We start from the raw sequence: 15,701 nt of genomic DNA, 5'->3' as shown, positions 1-15,701 counted from the left end.
CTCCAGAGATAATGCGAAGAACTCTAGCCGGAGCACGCAGGGAGAAGATCCCAGAACTTACCCTAAGACCGCTGGGGGGGGGGGGGGGGTGTCTTTGCAGGGGGATCATCAGGCGGTAACGGTTACTGCAAAGGCGTTGCCACTGAGCCAGAGCCATTTAACCCACCCGGGATGGCTGGAAGACCAAGCTTCTGATGCCCCATAACCATGACTCTTAGACTAACTGATTGGGGGGGGGGGGGGTGCCGAGGCTGCAGACAAGGGGAGGTGGGGCACGTGAGGGCTGGGTGCCTGCCGCCTTCCACCCTCCGCTGTCACTCATTACCCCAACAGTCGCCCAGGGGGCGGGCCCCGAGAGGTGGGGATGGGGGCAGGGTAATCTTGGCAGGCGCCTGGTGCATGGCGTAGGTAGGGACTGTTGAGAGGGGGGAGGACGCCGGGGGGTTGAACACGAGTGGGAAGCGAAGAGAGACACGGAGAGGGGGAGGGGACCGGGAACCATTTGAATGAGAGGAGGGGATCACGGGTAGAGTGGGCTCCAGGAGGTAGGGCGGGCACGGGTGTGACGGGGGCTAGACCCTTGGGCCAGGTAAGGGAAGCAGGTGCGTAGATCTGTGGTTTTTTGCAGGTTAGTGTACTCGGCCCTTGGGTGGAAAGGGGGCGACGCCTTTCCCGGGGGCGGGCTTCAAAGCTCCAGAGGCTATCTTTTCCTGCTCAACTAACGGGGCCCCGGGCGGGGGCTCAAGGTCCATCTCCAACGACGAAACTCCACTCCGCAATTTCCAGGCGGCCACTGGGCTGGGAGTCTCGCGCCGGGGGCCGGCGCTGTCTCGCGAGCCCCCTCCTCGAGCCAGCCAATGGGGTTGGTTGCTGGCGCCGCCCGCCCGCCTGGTGCAGAGCGCTGGGCGCTGTGAGCGGCGCTGCCATTTAAAGGGGCCGCGACCCCTGTCCCGGCTGCTAGGGAGGGAGGTGGAGAAGGAGCGCGGGGCCATCGCTGTCTGCAGTTCTAGGCTTGTAGCGGTTACACTAACCCTGCCGCAGGTAGGGGTCGGGCCTAATCCAGCCGAACCGAACCTGCAGGCGGGAGCTCGCAGTATCCGGGAGGGGGTCTGAGGAGAGATCGTAGCTCCAAAATGTCTTCCTGTAAATGCCTGAGGTGGGGGGTGGGCAACAGGAGAAGAGAGGACTGGGTGAGCAATAGGGAAGGGGGAACGGGGTTGAGGAAGTGGGCGACCCTGAAAGGTAACTGGGGGGAGGGGTTAGGAAGGGCAGTTTGTGGGGGCGGGGGAAGGGCTGAGGGAGGACCTTGCAACGCGGGGAGGGGGGGTGGGGCTAGACAGGGTGGGTAAAGACTGGGGAGCTGGGGGGCTTTAGGGGAATGGGAACGAACTGGGAACTGAGATCGCGGGGGCGGGAAAATCTGGTGGCGACGGCTCTAGGAGACTCTAAAGCCGAGTTGGGGGTTGGGGGGTGAAAGGTAAGGGGGGAGGGGAACTGTGAGTTGCAGCCGGGGGTGGGGGGGCGAGTGGGTGGGTGGAACGACCCACAGTGCCTGTCGAGTGTGGGCACCCAGCCAGGGCGGGGAACGCCTCTCCCCACAGGGGGCGCTGTGTGGGGAAGGGGGGGAGTGGTCATTTGGTCTAAAGCCGGTGGAAATGCTTGTCGGTTGTGGTGGTGGGGGGCTGTTCATGTGAAATCCAAGTGGATGATGGGGTGTGTCTCAGAGCCTCCATAAGAAAGCATTCTGGCTAAGACCACCTCTTCTGCCGCCCCCCCCTTTCTACCCCTCATCTCCAGCCCATATCCAGCTTTCCTCATGGACCCCAGTGATTTCCCCAGTCCGTTTGACCCATTGACCCTGCCAGAGAAGCCCCTGCCTGGCGACCTTCCAGTAGACATGGAATTTGGAGAAGATCTGTTGGAATCCCAGACTGCCCCAACTAGGGGATGGGTCCCCCCTGGCCCTTCTCCATCCTCTGGATCTATGGACCTGCTTGATACCCCTGCTGGTCTGGAAAAAGACCCTGGAGTCCTGGATGGAGCCACTGAGCTGCTGGGGCTGGGGGGGCTGCTCTATAAAGCCCCCTCCCCCCCAGAGGTGGACCATGGTCCTGAGGGAGCCCTTGCATGGGACGCAGGGGATCAGACCTTAGAGCCTGGACCAGGAGGCCGGACCCCTGAGGTGGTGCCACCTGACTCAGGAGCTGGGGCCAATCCTTCTCCCGGGGGGCTATTAGAGCCTTTGGCCCCAGATTCTCCAATAACCCTTCAGTCCCCTCATGTTGAAGAGGAGGAGACCACTTCCATAACTACAGGGAGAAGGGGCTCCCCTGGGCAGGAGGAAGAGCTGCCCCAAGGGCAGCCACAGAGCCCCAATGGCCCCCCCAGCCCTTCGGTGGGAGAGACTTTGGGGGATGGAATCAACGGTTCTCAGACCAAACCTAGGGGCCCCAGCCCCCCTGCACACCCTTCCTTGCCAGGTAGGTTGCCTAATCAGCTGATAATCAAGGCTGGGCAGAGGGTGGGTATAAGGAGGGGTGGCTATGTGTTTTGGGGCAGAGGCAAGAGAGGAGAAGGGTGGAGAGGGAAGAGTAGAGGTGTGGGGTGGAGGAGCTGGAGGTTTGTGAGGGAGGAGTGGGGGTGTGGTGAAGAAGAGGAAGGAAAGTAGGGGAGGGGGAGAAGCGCAGGGTACAGTGAGGGAGGGATATGGGGTGAGGCATGAGGGTGGTGGGTTGGGAAGAGTGATTTTGGTGGGAGAGGTTCCTTTTTTTTTTACCCTGTAGTGGGCTTTGGGGACTGGGATTCATCCTTCAGGATTTAGGGAAGATAGCAGGCTTCTTGGTTCTTGGAGCTTTGTACCTGTTTGCTTCTAATTGGGAGTGGGGTTTCAGGGTTTGATGTATGGTGGATTCTGGAGCCTCGGAGAGCATGATGATTCCAGGGGAATGGTAAAAATGCAGGGTCTGGGATTGTGTCTCTGATCTGGGAGGGGCAGCCTGGACTGGGGAGGCTCCAGTTTTTCCCATTTTGGGCCTAGGGCTAGGCCTCTCCCAGGCTGCGACCAGGGCCCTGGGGCTTATAATCACCTGAGGCCAGAAGAACCTACCCATACATTTATGCTTCCTTTCCCTCTTGCTGCCTTTGGGTGGTTGCATTTGTTTTTGTTGGTAAAACAAATTCTGGATGAAAGGTGTGTTACCTGTGTTCCCCTAACTCCCAACGATTGAGGACAGAAAAGCTGATGGGAAGGGTAGGATTTGTTCATTTGTGTGTTTGTTTCCTGGAGAGTAGCTGTGCCCACCCCCTTAGCGCAGAGCCCAAGGTAACCCAGGGAGGGCCCCTGGGCCGCCCCTCGGAGTTTTCCCTTCAGTCCCCAGTACATTCTTCCCCAGAAACGGGAGGAGGGGGCTGGGGCAGGGTGCAGATGCCAGCCGGCTTGAGATTTAGGCTGCTTTCTGCTTCCTTTGCAGGAGACGGCCTGACTGGGAAGGCGAGTGAGAAGCCGCCTGAGAGGGTGAGGGAGGTGGAGAGGGGAGTGGAAGGAGTCTGGTTCTCCCTGTAGCTCTGGGAAGGGCAGACCCTTCTTTTTCCCTCCCAGATGTTTGGTGGAGGGGCTGTGTGTGTGAGCAGAGCTGCTGCTTCGGGAGAAAACCCCTCCTCATTTCCTCCCCTCCTCGTCAAGGCTGGGCCAAGGGTCCCTACTCTCCCTTCCCCCTCCCATCGCCCAGACCTCGCCCCCCACCCCCAACCCTGTGCTAATGTAGCTGGCCCATTAGCCGGCCCCTGGTGTCAGCTTTCCTCCTCCCCCTGTTTCCAAGGTACAGAAGAGAAGTGAGCGCGTGCGGCGAGTAGAGCCTCCAAAACCTGAGGTGGTAGATTCCACTGAGAGCAGTGAGTAGGACTTGAGGAAGCGGAGCCTGGGAATTTGGGGTGGGGAGAAGAGCAGATAGTGGGATGTGTCAGGGCATAGATGGTCTAGCTCCTTTAGGCCAGCTCCATGCAGAATGTGAAGTGCCTCCTTCTGCTATGAGTTGGCATGGGAACCAGGGACAGTGGGAGAAATTGAAAATTAAGCATGGTGAGAATGGAGGGTTTCCTCTTTTTGGGTGTGCCATCCCTGAATCTTCTCACTTAGAGCCCTCCCTTCCCTTCCCTGGGAGATTAGGGAATAACCAAGGTAGAGAGACACCCATTGCTTAAGATACCAATGTCATGGGGGTGGGGGGCATAAAGATAAGAGCAAGGGGGGATGTCCCAGTATCCTGGCTGAGCAGATGAACTGTTGGTCTTGGATGGCTGGAGAGCTTGGGCTGGTGGCCTTTTCTCACTGTCCGCCCTCCCTCATTTCCTCAGTTCCAGTGTCAGATGAGGATTCTGATGCCATGGTAGATGACCCCAATGATGAGGACTTTGTGCCATTCCGGCCCCGGCGCTCTCCTCGCATGTCCCTACGCTCTAGCGTGGCACAAAGGGCTGGGCGCTCCGCAGTGGGCACCAAGATGACTTGTGCCCATTGCCGGACACCACTGCAGAAGGGACAGACTGCCTACCAGCGCAAAGGGCTGCCTCAGCTCTTCTGCTCTTCCTCCTGCCTCACAACTTTCTCCAAGAAGCCCTCGGGCAAAAAGACCTGTACCTTCTGCAAGAAGTGCGTGGGGGTGGGAGGTCCCAGGGCACAGGGCAGGGAGGGATCGGACTGGAAGGAGGGAGTAAGACAGAGGCAACATTGATGAGAACTGAGCAGAGCAGAGCTGTGGGAGGGAGAGAAGTAGTTTAGGGAGGGGGTCAGAGAGTATTCGGTTCTGTGGTCATTGATCCCACAGAAGGAGTGGAAGCTGATGAAATGAGATGGTGGTACCCAGTGACTATTCCAACCTGTTCCCACCCCCAGGGAGATCTGGAACACCAAGGACTCGGTTGTGGCACAGACTGGTTCAGGAGGTTCCTTTCATGAGTTCTGCACATCTGTCTGCCTCTCCCTCTATGAGGCCCAGCAGCAGCGCCCAGTCCCTCAGTCCGGGGATCCCGCTGACGCTACCCGCTGCAGCATATGCCAGAAGACTGGAGAGGTGAGGCAGCTTGATGGGGGGCTAATTTCCAGAGCCTGCCCAGCCCTGACCTGCCCCTTCTAGCCTGGGGCTGCAGGGGCCAGGCCCTGTGGCAAAGGGGAGACCGGGTGGGGGAGTGTGGGAAAGGCAGCCATCGTGAGGGAGCATATTCAAGGATAGAGCTTCTCCAGGATGTGTGCAGCTGGCCTTCCTTGCTTCCCAGGACCTCACCATCAAGTCGGCAGCCCGGTGTGCAGGTTGGGGGGTCCCTGGGCCCACGATCTGCTATGAAGGTCTAGGGTGAGGTGGGGGGAGGTCCTTGGCGTTGGGGTGGGTGGTAGCGACCGGGCTTTGGCTCAGGATTCATGTGTGTGTGGCAGGTCCTGCACGAGGTCAGCAATGGCAGTGTGGTGCATCGGCTCTGCAGCGATTCTTGCTTCTCCAAATTCCGGGCCAACAAGGGACTGAAAACCAACTGTTGTGACCAGTGCGGAGCTTACATCTATACCAAGACCGGAAGTCCTGGCCCGGAGCTCCTTTTCCATGAGGGCCAACAAAAGCGGTTCTGCAACGCAACCTGCTTGGGGGCATACAAGAAGGTGGGGCCGAGGGAGTAGTGAATTAGAGGGCTGTGGAAGGGGGTGCGGTTCTTGGGTGATAAATAAAGGTGCCTGATGGGTCGAGGGCTGGGAGAAATAAAATAATAATAATAATAATAATAAAGGGGGTTTCAATTGTATCTGTTATGTTTTATTTTTTAAGCTGGCTGGTAGATACACAGGTCTTTGTTATATCATCATCTCTACTTTTTTTGTATGCCTGAAATATCTCATGTTGAAACAAATTAAAAAAAATAAAAGCAAAGGGACAAATCCAGCCTCAGCCTCTCCTTCCCCATCCTCACAGAAAAACACACGTGTGTACCCATGTGTCTGGTGCAAGACCCTGTGTAAGAACTTTGAGATGCTATCACATGTGGATCGTAATGGCAAGACCAGCTTGTTCTGTTCCCTGTGCTGTACCACTTCTTACAAAGTGAAGCAGGCAGGGCTCACTGGTAGGTGCAAAGCCCTCTTCTCTGAGACCCCTGCTGGCCTTCCTTCTACCTGCCATACTCCCCTCTTCTCAAGTGACCCCTGCTGCCCAACCTCAGCCCCAACCACATCTTCCCATGAATTTCCTGTTTCATCTCTGCACTGCCTTACACCTTCTGTGTACTCTCTCTCTCCTTCTCTCTCTTCCTCTCTCTCTCTTTCCTTTCTTTCTCTCTCTCTGTCTATGCCCCAGGCCCTCCCCGACCCTGCAGCTTCTGCCGCCGCAGCCTCTCTGACCCCTGTTACTACAACAAGGTTGATCGCACAGTCTACCAGTTCTGCAGCCCCAGCTGCTGGACCAAGTTCCAGGTACTCCAGACCCTGGACCAGGGACCAAGGGTGTGGCAACCTAGAGAGGGTAGGAGAAGTGGGGTAGGTAGGCCTGGGCAGAGCAAAGAACAAGCCTGACTTTCCCCTCCCTACCCCCACAGCCATACACATTTTGCCCCTCCCTTACTTGTCTTCCTTCCCTCCAGCGCACAAGCCCTGAGGGGGGCATTCACCTGAGCTGTCACTACTGCCACAGCCTCTTCAGTGGCAAGCCTGAGGTCTTGGACTGGCAGGTAAGACACCCCCCCTGTGTCCTGCCCCCATGTCTTGCCCCACAACCGGGCCTCTTTCTGAAGGGGTCATCACTCTTAGCTCCTGCAAGGCCCAAATGTTACAGCTCTGTCCTACCCGCCCCTGTGCCCCCACCCCACCCCAGGACCAGGTGTTCCAGTTCTGCTGCCGGGATTGCTGCGAGGACTTCAAGCGGCTTCGGGGTGTGGTGTCCCAGTGTGAGCATTGCCGGCAGGAGAAACTCCTGCATGAGAAACTCCGATTCAGTGGGGTAGAGAAGAGCTTCTGCAGTGAAGGTAAGGAGATGGAGGAGGGGGCAGCAGGCCCTGTACCCACTTCACAGCCATGGATAATGGTAGAGAAAGGAGGGAGGGGTGGAATGCAGTCTATGGGGCAGGGTCTTCTGCTCAGGAGGCTCTATCCCCACCCAGCCTGAAGCTTGGGGTACAAGGCAGTGGAGGGCAGGGGGCCAGTGAAAGAGAGGTTTCAGTTGCAACCCCTTGCATCCTGGACCCTTATTTCCTCCTTTCCCCCTCTTTCTAGGCTGTGTGCTGCTGTACAAGCAGGACTTCACTAAGAAGCTGGGCTTATGCTGTATCACCTGTACGTATTGCTCCCAGACCTGCCAGCGCGGTGTCACTGAGCAACTGGATGGCAGCACCTGGGACTTTTGTAGCGAGGACTGTAAGAGCAAGTACCTGCTGTGGTATTGCAAGGTAAGGTGGATCAGCAGGTTAGAGGAGAGAACAAGGGCAGTAGGGAGCATGGACTCTTGGGGCTGGGAGATCAGGGTATGGGTAGATCATCTCTAGGGAATGGAGAGGTGGTATGGGTCCAGCGGGCCCAGTCTCCCACGGGAGGAGCCTGGTTTATATCAGGGGAAAGTATGCCTGGCACATTTTAGGAGGGGAGGTCTGACCATCCTATCTACACACTCAGGCTGCCCGGTGCCATGCCTGTAAACGTCAGGGGAAGTTGCTGGAGACCATCCACTGGCGTGGGCAGATCCGTCACTTCTGCAACCAGCAGTGTCTGCTGCGCTTCTACAGCCAACAGAACCAACCCAACTTGGATACCCAGAGTGGGCCCGAGAGCCTCCTGAACAGTGAGTCCAGGGCAGGGGGCACCCACTGTTAGAACTGGCCAGAATCTTCTAAATCAGAGGCCTGGCCCTTGTTTTCCTTCCTTTGACGCTCTCACCTCAGCCCTGGATGGAGCCCTTGGTATGGTGTTCTCTTTTGGCTTCTGGACCTTTTGCATACCAGGGAGAGTCTTGTTTAATGGCTTTGGGAGTTAGAGTATACTGATTTTCTATAAAGTATATATATTTGGGGGGGGGGGGAGGTGTTTGCCCAATGGCATACTTGAGGGCTGTGATTATCAAGATCCTCATTTTCAGAGAGAGGGAAGTATCGGTGATATACTTTACCTTTAATGAGAATGAAGAATTTTGTTGGGTCTAGAATGTTACCCCACCCCTCCAGAACTCTAGAGTCCTGAACTCCTGAGGGCCCTCTGAATGGAAGGTCTCAAATTATGGGTTATTGGGAAAATGGGTAGCCAAGAGCAAAGAATTTTCTTGGCCACTGTTTCTGGGGCCTAAAGAACATGGGACCTGGGGTGGCAAGGAGGGAAAATCCTAGACTTCCCGTTTATGTTTGCTGTGCCTCTTCGTGAACAGAGGTGAGGCCAATGGAGAGCTGGCTCTTTAGATGAGAGCATTCGTTTGTTTTGATCCGTAGGTCAGTCTCCTGAGTTGAAGCCCCAGACTCCCTCTCAAACCAAAGTGGAGATCAGCAACACAGTGAGGACCACAGAGGAAAATGGGAATTTGGGCAAGGTCAGGGCAGAAACCAAAGGGGAAGATAAGATGTCAGAGGCGGGGAAGGTGGATGGCAGCACTACCATTCCTCTGTTTCTGCAGTTCCCTGCTAAGACCCGGTCAGCTCCAACTGCTCCCACCCCTCCTCCCCCCCCACCCCCCGCAACGCCGCGCAAAAACAAAGCGGCCATGTGTAAGCCTCTGATGCAGAACCGGGGGGTCTCCTGCAAGGTGGAGATGAAGTCCAAAGGAAGTCAGACAGGTGAGCTAGAGGACCTAGACATCACAGGCTGTCTTCCATTGACCCACCCTCCAGCCCTTTGCTGGGGGGCCAGGCAGGGGGATTCCTTGGGGGGCTGAAGCCTGATGCATGTGGTTGCCCTGGGACCACAGACTTGTCTCTCAAATTCTGTGGGGTGACTGTGGACTTTGGTTAGAGCTTTGGGAATGAAAAGCCAACATCAGGTTGCTTGGGGAGGCTGCGCTCCATCTAGCAAGGGCTCTGAGAGGAAACTTTTCTTGTCAACAGAGGAGTGGAAGCCGCAGGTGATCGTGCTGCCCATCCCAGTACCCATCTTTGTGCCAGTGCCTATGCATCTGTACTGCCAGAAAGTCCCGGTGCCTTTCTCAATGCCTATTCCAGTAAGTTTCCCCACCCTTCCTGGATAGAGGGGGTCGTCCTTACCCTTTCTGGTATTGAGACCTACCACTTTCCCCATTCTAGTCCGTTCTTTCACTCATCTGCTGTTGTGGGTCTTCAGCATTTCACTGGGATCTCTGTCTCCAGGTGCCTGTGCCCATGTTCCTGCCCACCACCTTGGAGAGCACAGACAAGATTGTGGAGACCATTGAGGAGCTGAAGGTGAAGATCCCTTCTAACCCTCTGGAGGCTGACATCCTGGCTATGGCCGAAATGATTGCAGAGGCCGAGGAGTTAGACAAGGCCTCGTCTGACCTTTGTGGTATGCCATGGACAGCAGCATGGTGCAGGGGTGGATGGGGGAGAAAACAGGGTGATACTAGTCTGCCCCCACCTCAGGAGGTGGTGAGGGGCTGGGGAGTAGTGAGAACTCGGTGCCTAGTGGAATAAGGGTATGATTGGGATTAGCCCCTGAAAGCTTGCAAGGGCACGTGGGAGGAGCTGTGACAACTAAGGCAACTTCTTGGTCTCCCAGATCTCGTGAGCAACCAGAGCGCGGAGGGACTTCTAGAAGACTGTGATCTGTTTGGGCCTGCTCGAGATGATGTTCTGGCGATGGCTGTCAAGATGGCCAATGTCTTGGATGAGCCTGGGCAAGACTTGGAGGCAGACTTTCCCAAGAGTGAGTAGATTTCAAAGCAGGCTTGCTGAGTTCAGTTGTGTATAAGCCATCAGGGAGGGAGTTCCTCTTGACCCTAAGACAGAAGATTTTCACAGGGAACAGTGCCAGTGATACCAGGCCAGGTCCACTCTTTCAGTCTTCTGAGGTTGTTTTTGGTATAGATTGCTGGTTCCTCTTGAATAAAGCCAAGCTGTCTGAGAGGCTCACTGTGAGTCAAGTGGGCAAGTGACAGGAGTGGGGTGGAAGGAGTCCAGGGTCGAGAGCCTAAAAAATTTATTTCTTCTTTCTCTCCCCTCTCTTAGATCCCTTGGACATTAACCCCAGTGTGGACTTCCTCTTTGACTGTGGTTTGGTGGGGCCTGAGGATGTGTCTACTGAACAGGACCTCCCCCGAACCATGAGGAAGGTAAGGACTCGGACTCCTGGAGCCAAAGGGAAGGATGGAGGCCCAAAGGGGAGGAGATGCAGCCTTACCCTGACCTTCCCTAACCTCCTTTTTTTTTTAAAAAAAAAGAGGTACTGGGGACTGAGCCTGGGAGGCAGGTGCTCAACCACTGAGCTACATCTACTCCCTAACCTCCTTTTTCCAACACCATGAGTACCAGGCTATAGCCAGACTTTGCACTTTCCCCAGTTCACAGTCATCAGAGCAGTTCCTGGGACTCTGTGCCATAGATGTCTGCTGTATTCTTACATCTGGCTCCTGGTAGAACACACTGTCCTGACTAGCTTCTATGGTACGCTTGCCTTCCCTCCGCCTCTCATGCCTCCTTTCTTTCCCCGTCAGGGTCAGAAGCGGCTGGTGCTCTCTGAAAGCTGTTCCCGGGACTCCATGAGCAGCCAGCCTAGCTGTACTGGACTCAACTATTCGTATGGGGTCAATGCCTGGAAGTGCTGGGTACAGTCAAAATATGCCAATGGGGAGACCAGCAAGGGTGATGAACTGCGCTTTGGCCGTAAGTACCCAGGGACAGGATGGAGAGGAGGAGGAAGAGAAAGAAGGAGGAGAGGAAGAGGTTGGAGCTGTGATTCAGCTGAAGGTGTCTGGGAGTGACCAGGGAGGGGTGCAATCCCTGAACGGGGGGTGCCCTGGGAAAATGGAGAGAAGTTGTCGAATAAAGGGAGATGAGTCTGGGTTTCAAGGCTGAGGGCTCTTCTTTGTAACTGACGCATTTATTCAGGAGCTCAGGGTGACTCAGAGATGCAGGGGTTAATGGTGGAACTCAGTGAAATTCTCCATGTGGCATTTTATTAATCCCCTCCACCTCTACTCCATATCATGGCAGCCAAACCTATGCGTATCAAAGAGGATATTCTGGCCTGCTCCGCTGCTGAGCTCAACTACGGTCTGGCCCAGTTTGTGAGAGAAATCACCCGACCCAACGGTGAACGATATGAACCTGATAGCATCTACTATCTATGTCTTGGCATCCAGCAGGTACCCCTTGCGCACCACCTCACTCACTGTCAAACTCAACAAAGCAGACTGGGTCCCGCTCGAAATGATTCTGCCCCATTCCCTGTTTTTCTTCTTGTCTCCTACCCTGAACAGGCAGCTTGCCTTTATGCCTTTAACCCCCTGCTCCAAACAGGACAAGAGATAGCAATGCTCTTCTAAAACCAGAGTTGCCTGTCAGGACGGTAGACCAAGGAGACTTTTCATTGCTCTCCAGGCTCCCCATTATATCCCCAAACCCATGGTAGGAGGGGAAGGATGGGTAGAGTTCCCACTGGGAGAGGTCAGCCACATCATACCTGACAAGGGAGTCTAGTTCTCCAAAGAATTAGCCATGACACATCCCCAAGCCGCCTCCTCTTCCCACAAAGCCTTGGAACCTGAGAGTTGTAGGGTATACCTGGGCAAAAGCACTTCAGGCCACCTGATCAAGAAACGGCTTCCCCTAGTATCTTGCTTATCGAGGATGCCAGGCCTGGAGCCTGTGGTATCATGGCCTTTCCCCCCAGGACCTAGAGTCGAGCCTTCTGTATGTCTCTTTGTTTTTTCTTTCTCCAGTACTTGCTTGAAAATAACCGAATGGTGAACATTTTCACGGACCTTTACTACCTGACTTTCGTTCAAGAACTCAACAAGTCTCTGAGTACCTGGCAGCCCACACTCCTGCCCAATAGTAAGGAACAGGGACTTAGCAACCCCTACGTACCTTCCTTCTTCCTTCCAATTCACCATTCCGGGAGTCCTGAACTGTCTGGTCTGCCACTCTTCACGAGGGATCTGAGGGCAGGAGCATGTAACTGGATGCCTCAGGGTTTAGAGCTAGAAGAGCAGGAGTCCCCGTCCTTGAACATGAGGAGGGGATCGAAACTTAGGTCCGAAGAGCTCTCTCTGTGACTGCAAAAGATGGCGTAGGGTTGGGTGGTAAGTGAAGAAAGCAAGTAAGAAGTTGGGGGGACCCCTTGAGGTTTGCAACTTGCTTCCTGTAACTCGAGGGTGATGGAGAAGCTCCAAATGCAGCTGGGAACTCTTTTTAAGAACAAAAAAACCCAATTGTCCCATCTCATGTAGCAAGTCATCAGGCAGGGTTCTCTAGATGGTGGTCATGGACTGAGTCAAGTATTGGGGGGTTAGGACCTTACCAGCAGGAGCATCCAGGGTCAGAAGTAGTTAGGGTCTGGGGAGTCGATCAGCCTGACTGGTCTCTTCTACCCTTTACCCTCACAGATACGGTGTTCTCTCGAGTAGAGGAAGAGCACCTTTGGGAGTGTAAGCAGCTGGGGGTCTACTCGCCATTTGTCCTACTCAATACCCTCATGTTCTTCAACACTAAGTTCTTTGGGCTGCAGACAGCTGAGGAACACATGCAGCTCTCCTTCACCAATGTGGTGCGGCAGTCACGCAAGTGTACCACCCCCCGGGGCACCACCAAGGTGGTGAGCATCCGCTACTATGCCCCGGTCCGCCAGAGGAAAGGGCGAGGTATGAGGCTGTCCCCCTCCTTTGCTTCCCCACTCCCCTCCCTTCTCTGCTTTCCCCTTTCCACGCCCCACTATAACTGCCGGGTCGGTCCTCTCCTTGGCCAGGAGCTTCCCTATCCTTCTGTTCCTGTGTTTACAGAAAAGGTGAAAAGGGCCAGTCCTTCAATCTGACGGGCAGTGGCTGTTGGCATAAATAGGAGGTCACCTGACTGCCTGTTTCCTTCCTTCCCTCATTTCAAGGCAATTTCTTTGCTCCCCTACTTTTTTTGTTTTGGAAGGGGTGGTGAGGGGTGGACAGGCAGGTAGGAAGTAGTTGGGTATGTTTGGCTGTCGCCGAGAGTTGGCTGAGTAATGCTTCTTTGCTATTGGGCATACCAGGAGCTGTACCTCAGTTGTCATTCTTTCTGGCCCTGGACTCCTTGGCCTGTCTGGATGAGGCTTCCAGGGTCCCTTCTCCAGACCTGAGTTTCCCCCTGGACTAGGGTACAGAGGGCTGGGGTCATCACTTTCTCAACGTGGGAAAACAAGCCCAACTTGACACCAGGCTCTGTTTCGTCAGTTGGGGTAACTTCTGGGATCAACGCTTTGGGAAATCACCTTGGGGGAGATGATAATGAAAGACCTTGGCAGTGAGAACCAGGGAGGGCTGCAGAACCACGCACCTGCAGGATATTTGATGGTGACAGAGAAGGGACTGACGGACTCTTCTTCTGCCTTAATTCTTAAGGAAACTGCATTTTGTGTCCCAAGGCCCTCCGCCCCTATTCCCTGGACTGTCCTTTTGGAGGTGGCTCCTCCTCAAGACCGTGCCTTAATGAGCCTGGGTCATTTGCCTCCTCTCCAGACACCGGGCCAGGGAAACGGAAGAGAGAAGACGAAGCCCCTGTCTTAGAGCAGCGTGAGAACCGCATGAATCCCCTCCGCTGTCCTGTCAAGTTCTATGAATTCTATCTTTCCAAATGGTGAGTTGGCTGGTTTGAAGGAAAGACATTAGCGTGGAGACCTAAGGGGCCTGCCCTGCCTTGGTACTAATCTCCTTACCTACCACTCCCATTCCTCACCCCTGCCCTCGCAGCCCCGAAAGCCTCCGTACTCGCAACGATGTGTTCTATCTGCAACCTGAGCGGTCCTGCATCGCCGAGTCACCCCTCTGGTATTCTGTGATCCCTATGGACCGCAGCATGTTGGAGAGCATGCTCAATCGCATTCTGGCTGTGCGTGAAATTTATGAGGAACTAGGTCGTCCTGGAGACGAAGACTTAGACTGAGCCCCTGTGCCATCCATATCCATCGTTCACACAAATGTCTGCCCTGTGGCCACATTCCTCAGCGTGACCGGCCCAGGAACCAGAGCTACTCATACTGAAGGGCCCTGATAGTCCCTTTCTAATCACCCATTCCCCGCTTTCCCTAAGAACCCCTGGAGAAAGGGGTTGACAACCACGGGGCCCCAGTCTTCTGTACTCAGGGGCCAGTCTCCCAGCGACAGGCAAAAACCAGCTAGCCCGTTTTCTTTATGCTTCAGAGTGAACCCCTTCTCCTGGGGCCAGACTCTGGGTGGAGCGTTAGTAGCTATGGTGGTTCTGTTGGTTTTGGGTTTCCTGACCCAGCCCATGTAGGTAAAGCCACTTGTTCGAGGTTTAGTCCAGGGAAGAACCCAGCTGCCTTCTCTGCCCTGTACCCGCTTCCCTGTCTACTCTTCCCCCATACCACGCTAAAAGGTCTTGTGTGAAGGTATGAAAGAAACTATGAAAGTACTGAGGGGACCATTTACCTAAAACACAGGGCTTAGACATTCTTCCCCTCCCGTGAGATAGTTGGTTGTTGGAACCCTCTCACCACCCTGTTCCCTGTACCCTGCGAAAAGCACCAACCCTTGGTGCTGCAACTGAAAGAAAAAAAACAACAACTTCCAAATGCTTTTTTTTCCCCCCTCAAAGGCAGAGAATGACTCTTTTAAGTATGGGGAGCAGACTCCTGCCCCATCCCCAGTTTATGTGTATCTCTCTCTGCCCTCTTAGGTTGGCATGAGCCATGGTGTCAACATGCTTAACCCCCATTCTGTCGCTGCCTCCCTCTAGTTCAATGGGCAGAGCTCCCAAAACAAGAAACAAAAACAGAAACTACCTTCCAACTTCGGGCTGGGGCTAGGTTCCCCACTCTACTTCTCTCCCCCCTACCCACTGTTGTAAGAGCCAGGCCAAGCCTGTGGGGGCCCTGGGTCATGCAGGATGGGATCTGTGGTCAAAGGATAGGTGAGGATCTGTGGGTATGGGTCCTGCCTCCACTGCCTACACATCTTTCCTCTTCCCCATCTTGCCTTTGTAGCCCCGGAAAACTATTAGCATCCAGCCAAAGGGGTGCCCGGTTCTTTCCCTGTTGGCTTTGCTGTTCCCCAGCCTCCCTTTTATGTTTTTATAACTGTCATCTGTTTAGCCACTGTTTAAATTGTATATATTGTTCTGAGGTGCCTGGCCTGTCCCTCCAGTGAGCCGTGCCCGCCCTCGTGTTGTAGTGAGAAGCTGTTGTCACGACTAACCTTCTGTCTCTGGAATTGTTTGTTTCAAATAAAGAGTTAAAGTTGTCTTTTTGCCTCCTCTAGGGGAAGGAGAGTGGTATTTGAACATGTTAAGGGCTATAGAGGAGTGACACGGGCTAACTTCACCTATCTCAGAAAGAAGTGAGGTATCCCACTTCAATCTGAGAATCATTTTTTACCCCTATAATACCACCTCTTTGAGTGACTCCACTATGGATATGGTCCTTTTTATAACACGTTTACAAACACTTAAGGGAAAATAGTTATTCAACAGCCATCTATTAAGGACCTACTGTTTTAAGGCCCTGGATTACATACATACCTTAGAGAAGACAAAGATTAATTAGGGGAAGCAGACTTGGCCCAGTGGATAGGGCGTCC

At 54.5% G+C, this 15,701-nt stretch overlaps 1 protein-coding gene across 6 annotated transcripts; it reads left to right on the top strand.

Moving 5' to 3' along the window:
* The first annotated feature begins 361 nt into the window (after nt 1-361).
* ZMYM3 (zinc finger MYM-type containing 3) lies at nt 362-15,366 on the top strand. Of its 6 annotated transcripts, none has more exons than XM_058291340.2 (25): nt 362-408; nt 1,798-2,480; nt 3,471-3,514; nt 3,819-3,891; nt 4,354-4,648; nt 4,892-5,069; nt 5,429-5,647; nt 5,955-6,105; nt 6,336-6,451; nt 6,619-6,705; nt 6,849-6,999; nt 7,247-7,419; nt 7,643-7,808; nt 8,446-8,543; nt 8,628-8,787; nt 9,055-9,167; nt 9,313-9,487; nt 9,701-9,847; nt 10,150-10,253; nt 10,635-10,803; nt 11,134-11,285; nt 11,862-11,976; nt 12,528-12,782; nt 13,626-13,743; nt 13,857-15,366. In XM_058291340.2, the coding sequence occupies exons 2-25, from the start codon at nt 1,817-1,819 to the stop codon at nt 14,047-14,049; spliced, it is 4,116 nt and encodes a 1,371-aa protein (XP_058147323.1). In that variant the 5' UTR covers nt 362-408; nt 1,798-1,816; the 3' UTR covers nt 14,050-15,366. The 6 variants fall into 6 exon arrangements, 5 of the variants coding, with proteins under 5 accessions (XP_058147323.1, XP_058147321.1, XP_058147324.1 ...); XM_058291338.2 differs by lacking the exon at nt 362-408 and adding an exon at nt 854-1,041; XR_011647979.1 differs by lacking the exon at nt 362-408 and adding an exon at nt 857-1,041 and having other exon boundaries at nt 12,921-13,743.
* The last annotated feature ends 335 nt before the right edge of the window (nt 15,367-15,701 follow it).

This window comes from Dasypus novemcinctus, chromosome X, assembly GCF_030445035.2.
Source record: "Dasypus novemcinctus isolate mDasNov1 chromosome X, mDasNov1.1.hap2, whole genome shotgun sequence".
In the NCBI taxonomy this organism is placed as follows: domain Eukaryota; kingdom Metazoa; phylum Chordata; class Mammalia; order Cingulata; family Dasypodidae; genus Dasypus; species Dasypus novemcinctus.
The sequence above is the reverse complement of the archived record's forward strand: the minus strand, read 5'-3'. Positions and strand labels throughout refer to the sequence as shown.

Bases quoted from the DNA above. Each gene is read 5' to 3' on its own strand.
- ZMYM3 (XM_058291340.2), top strand. From the start codon at position 1,817: ATGGACCCCAGTGATTTCCCCAGTCCGTTTGACCCATTGACCCTGCCA. The intron at 4,649-4,891 runs GTGCGTGGGGGT...TCCCACCCCCAG, and splicing joins ACCTGTACCTTCTGCAAGAA to GGAGATCTGGAACACCAAGG. The intron at 6,452-6,618 runs GTACTCCAGACC...CCTTCCCTCCAG, and splicing joins GCTGCTGGACCAAGTTCCAG to CGCACAAGCCCTGAGGGGGG.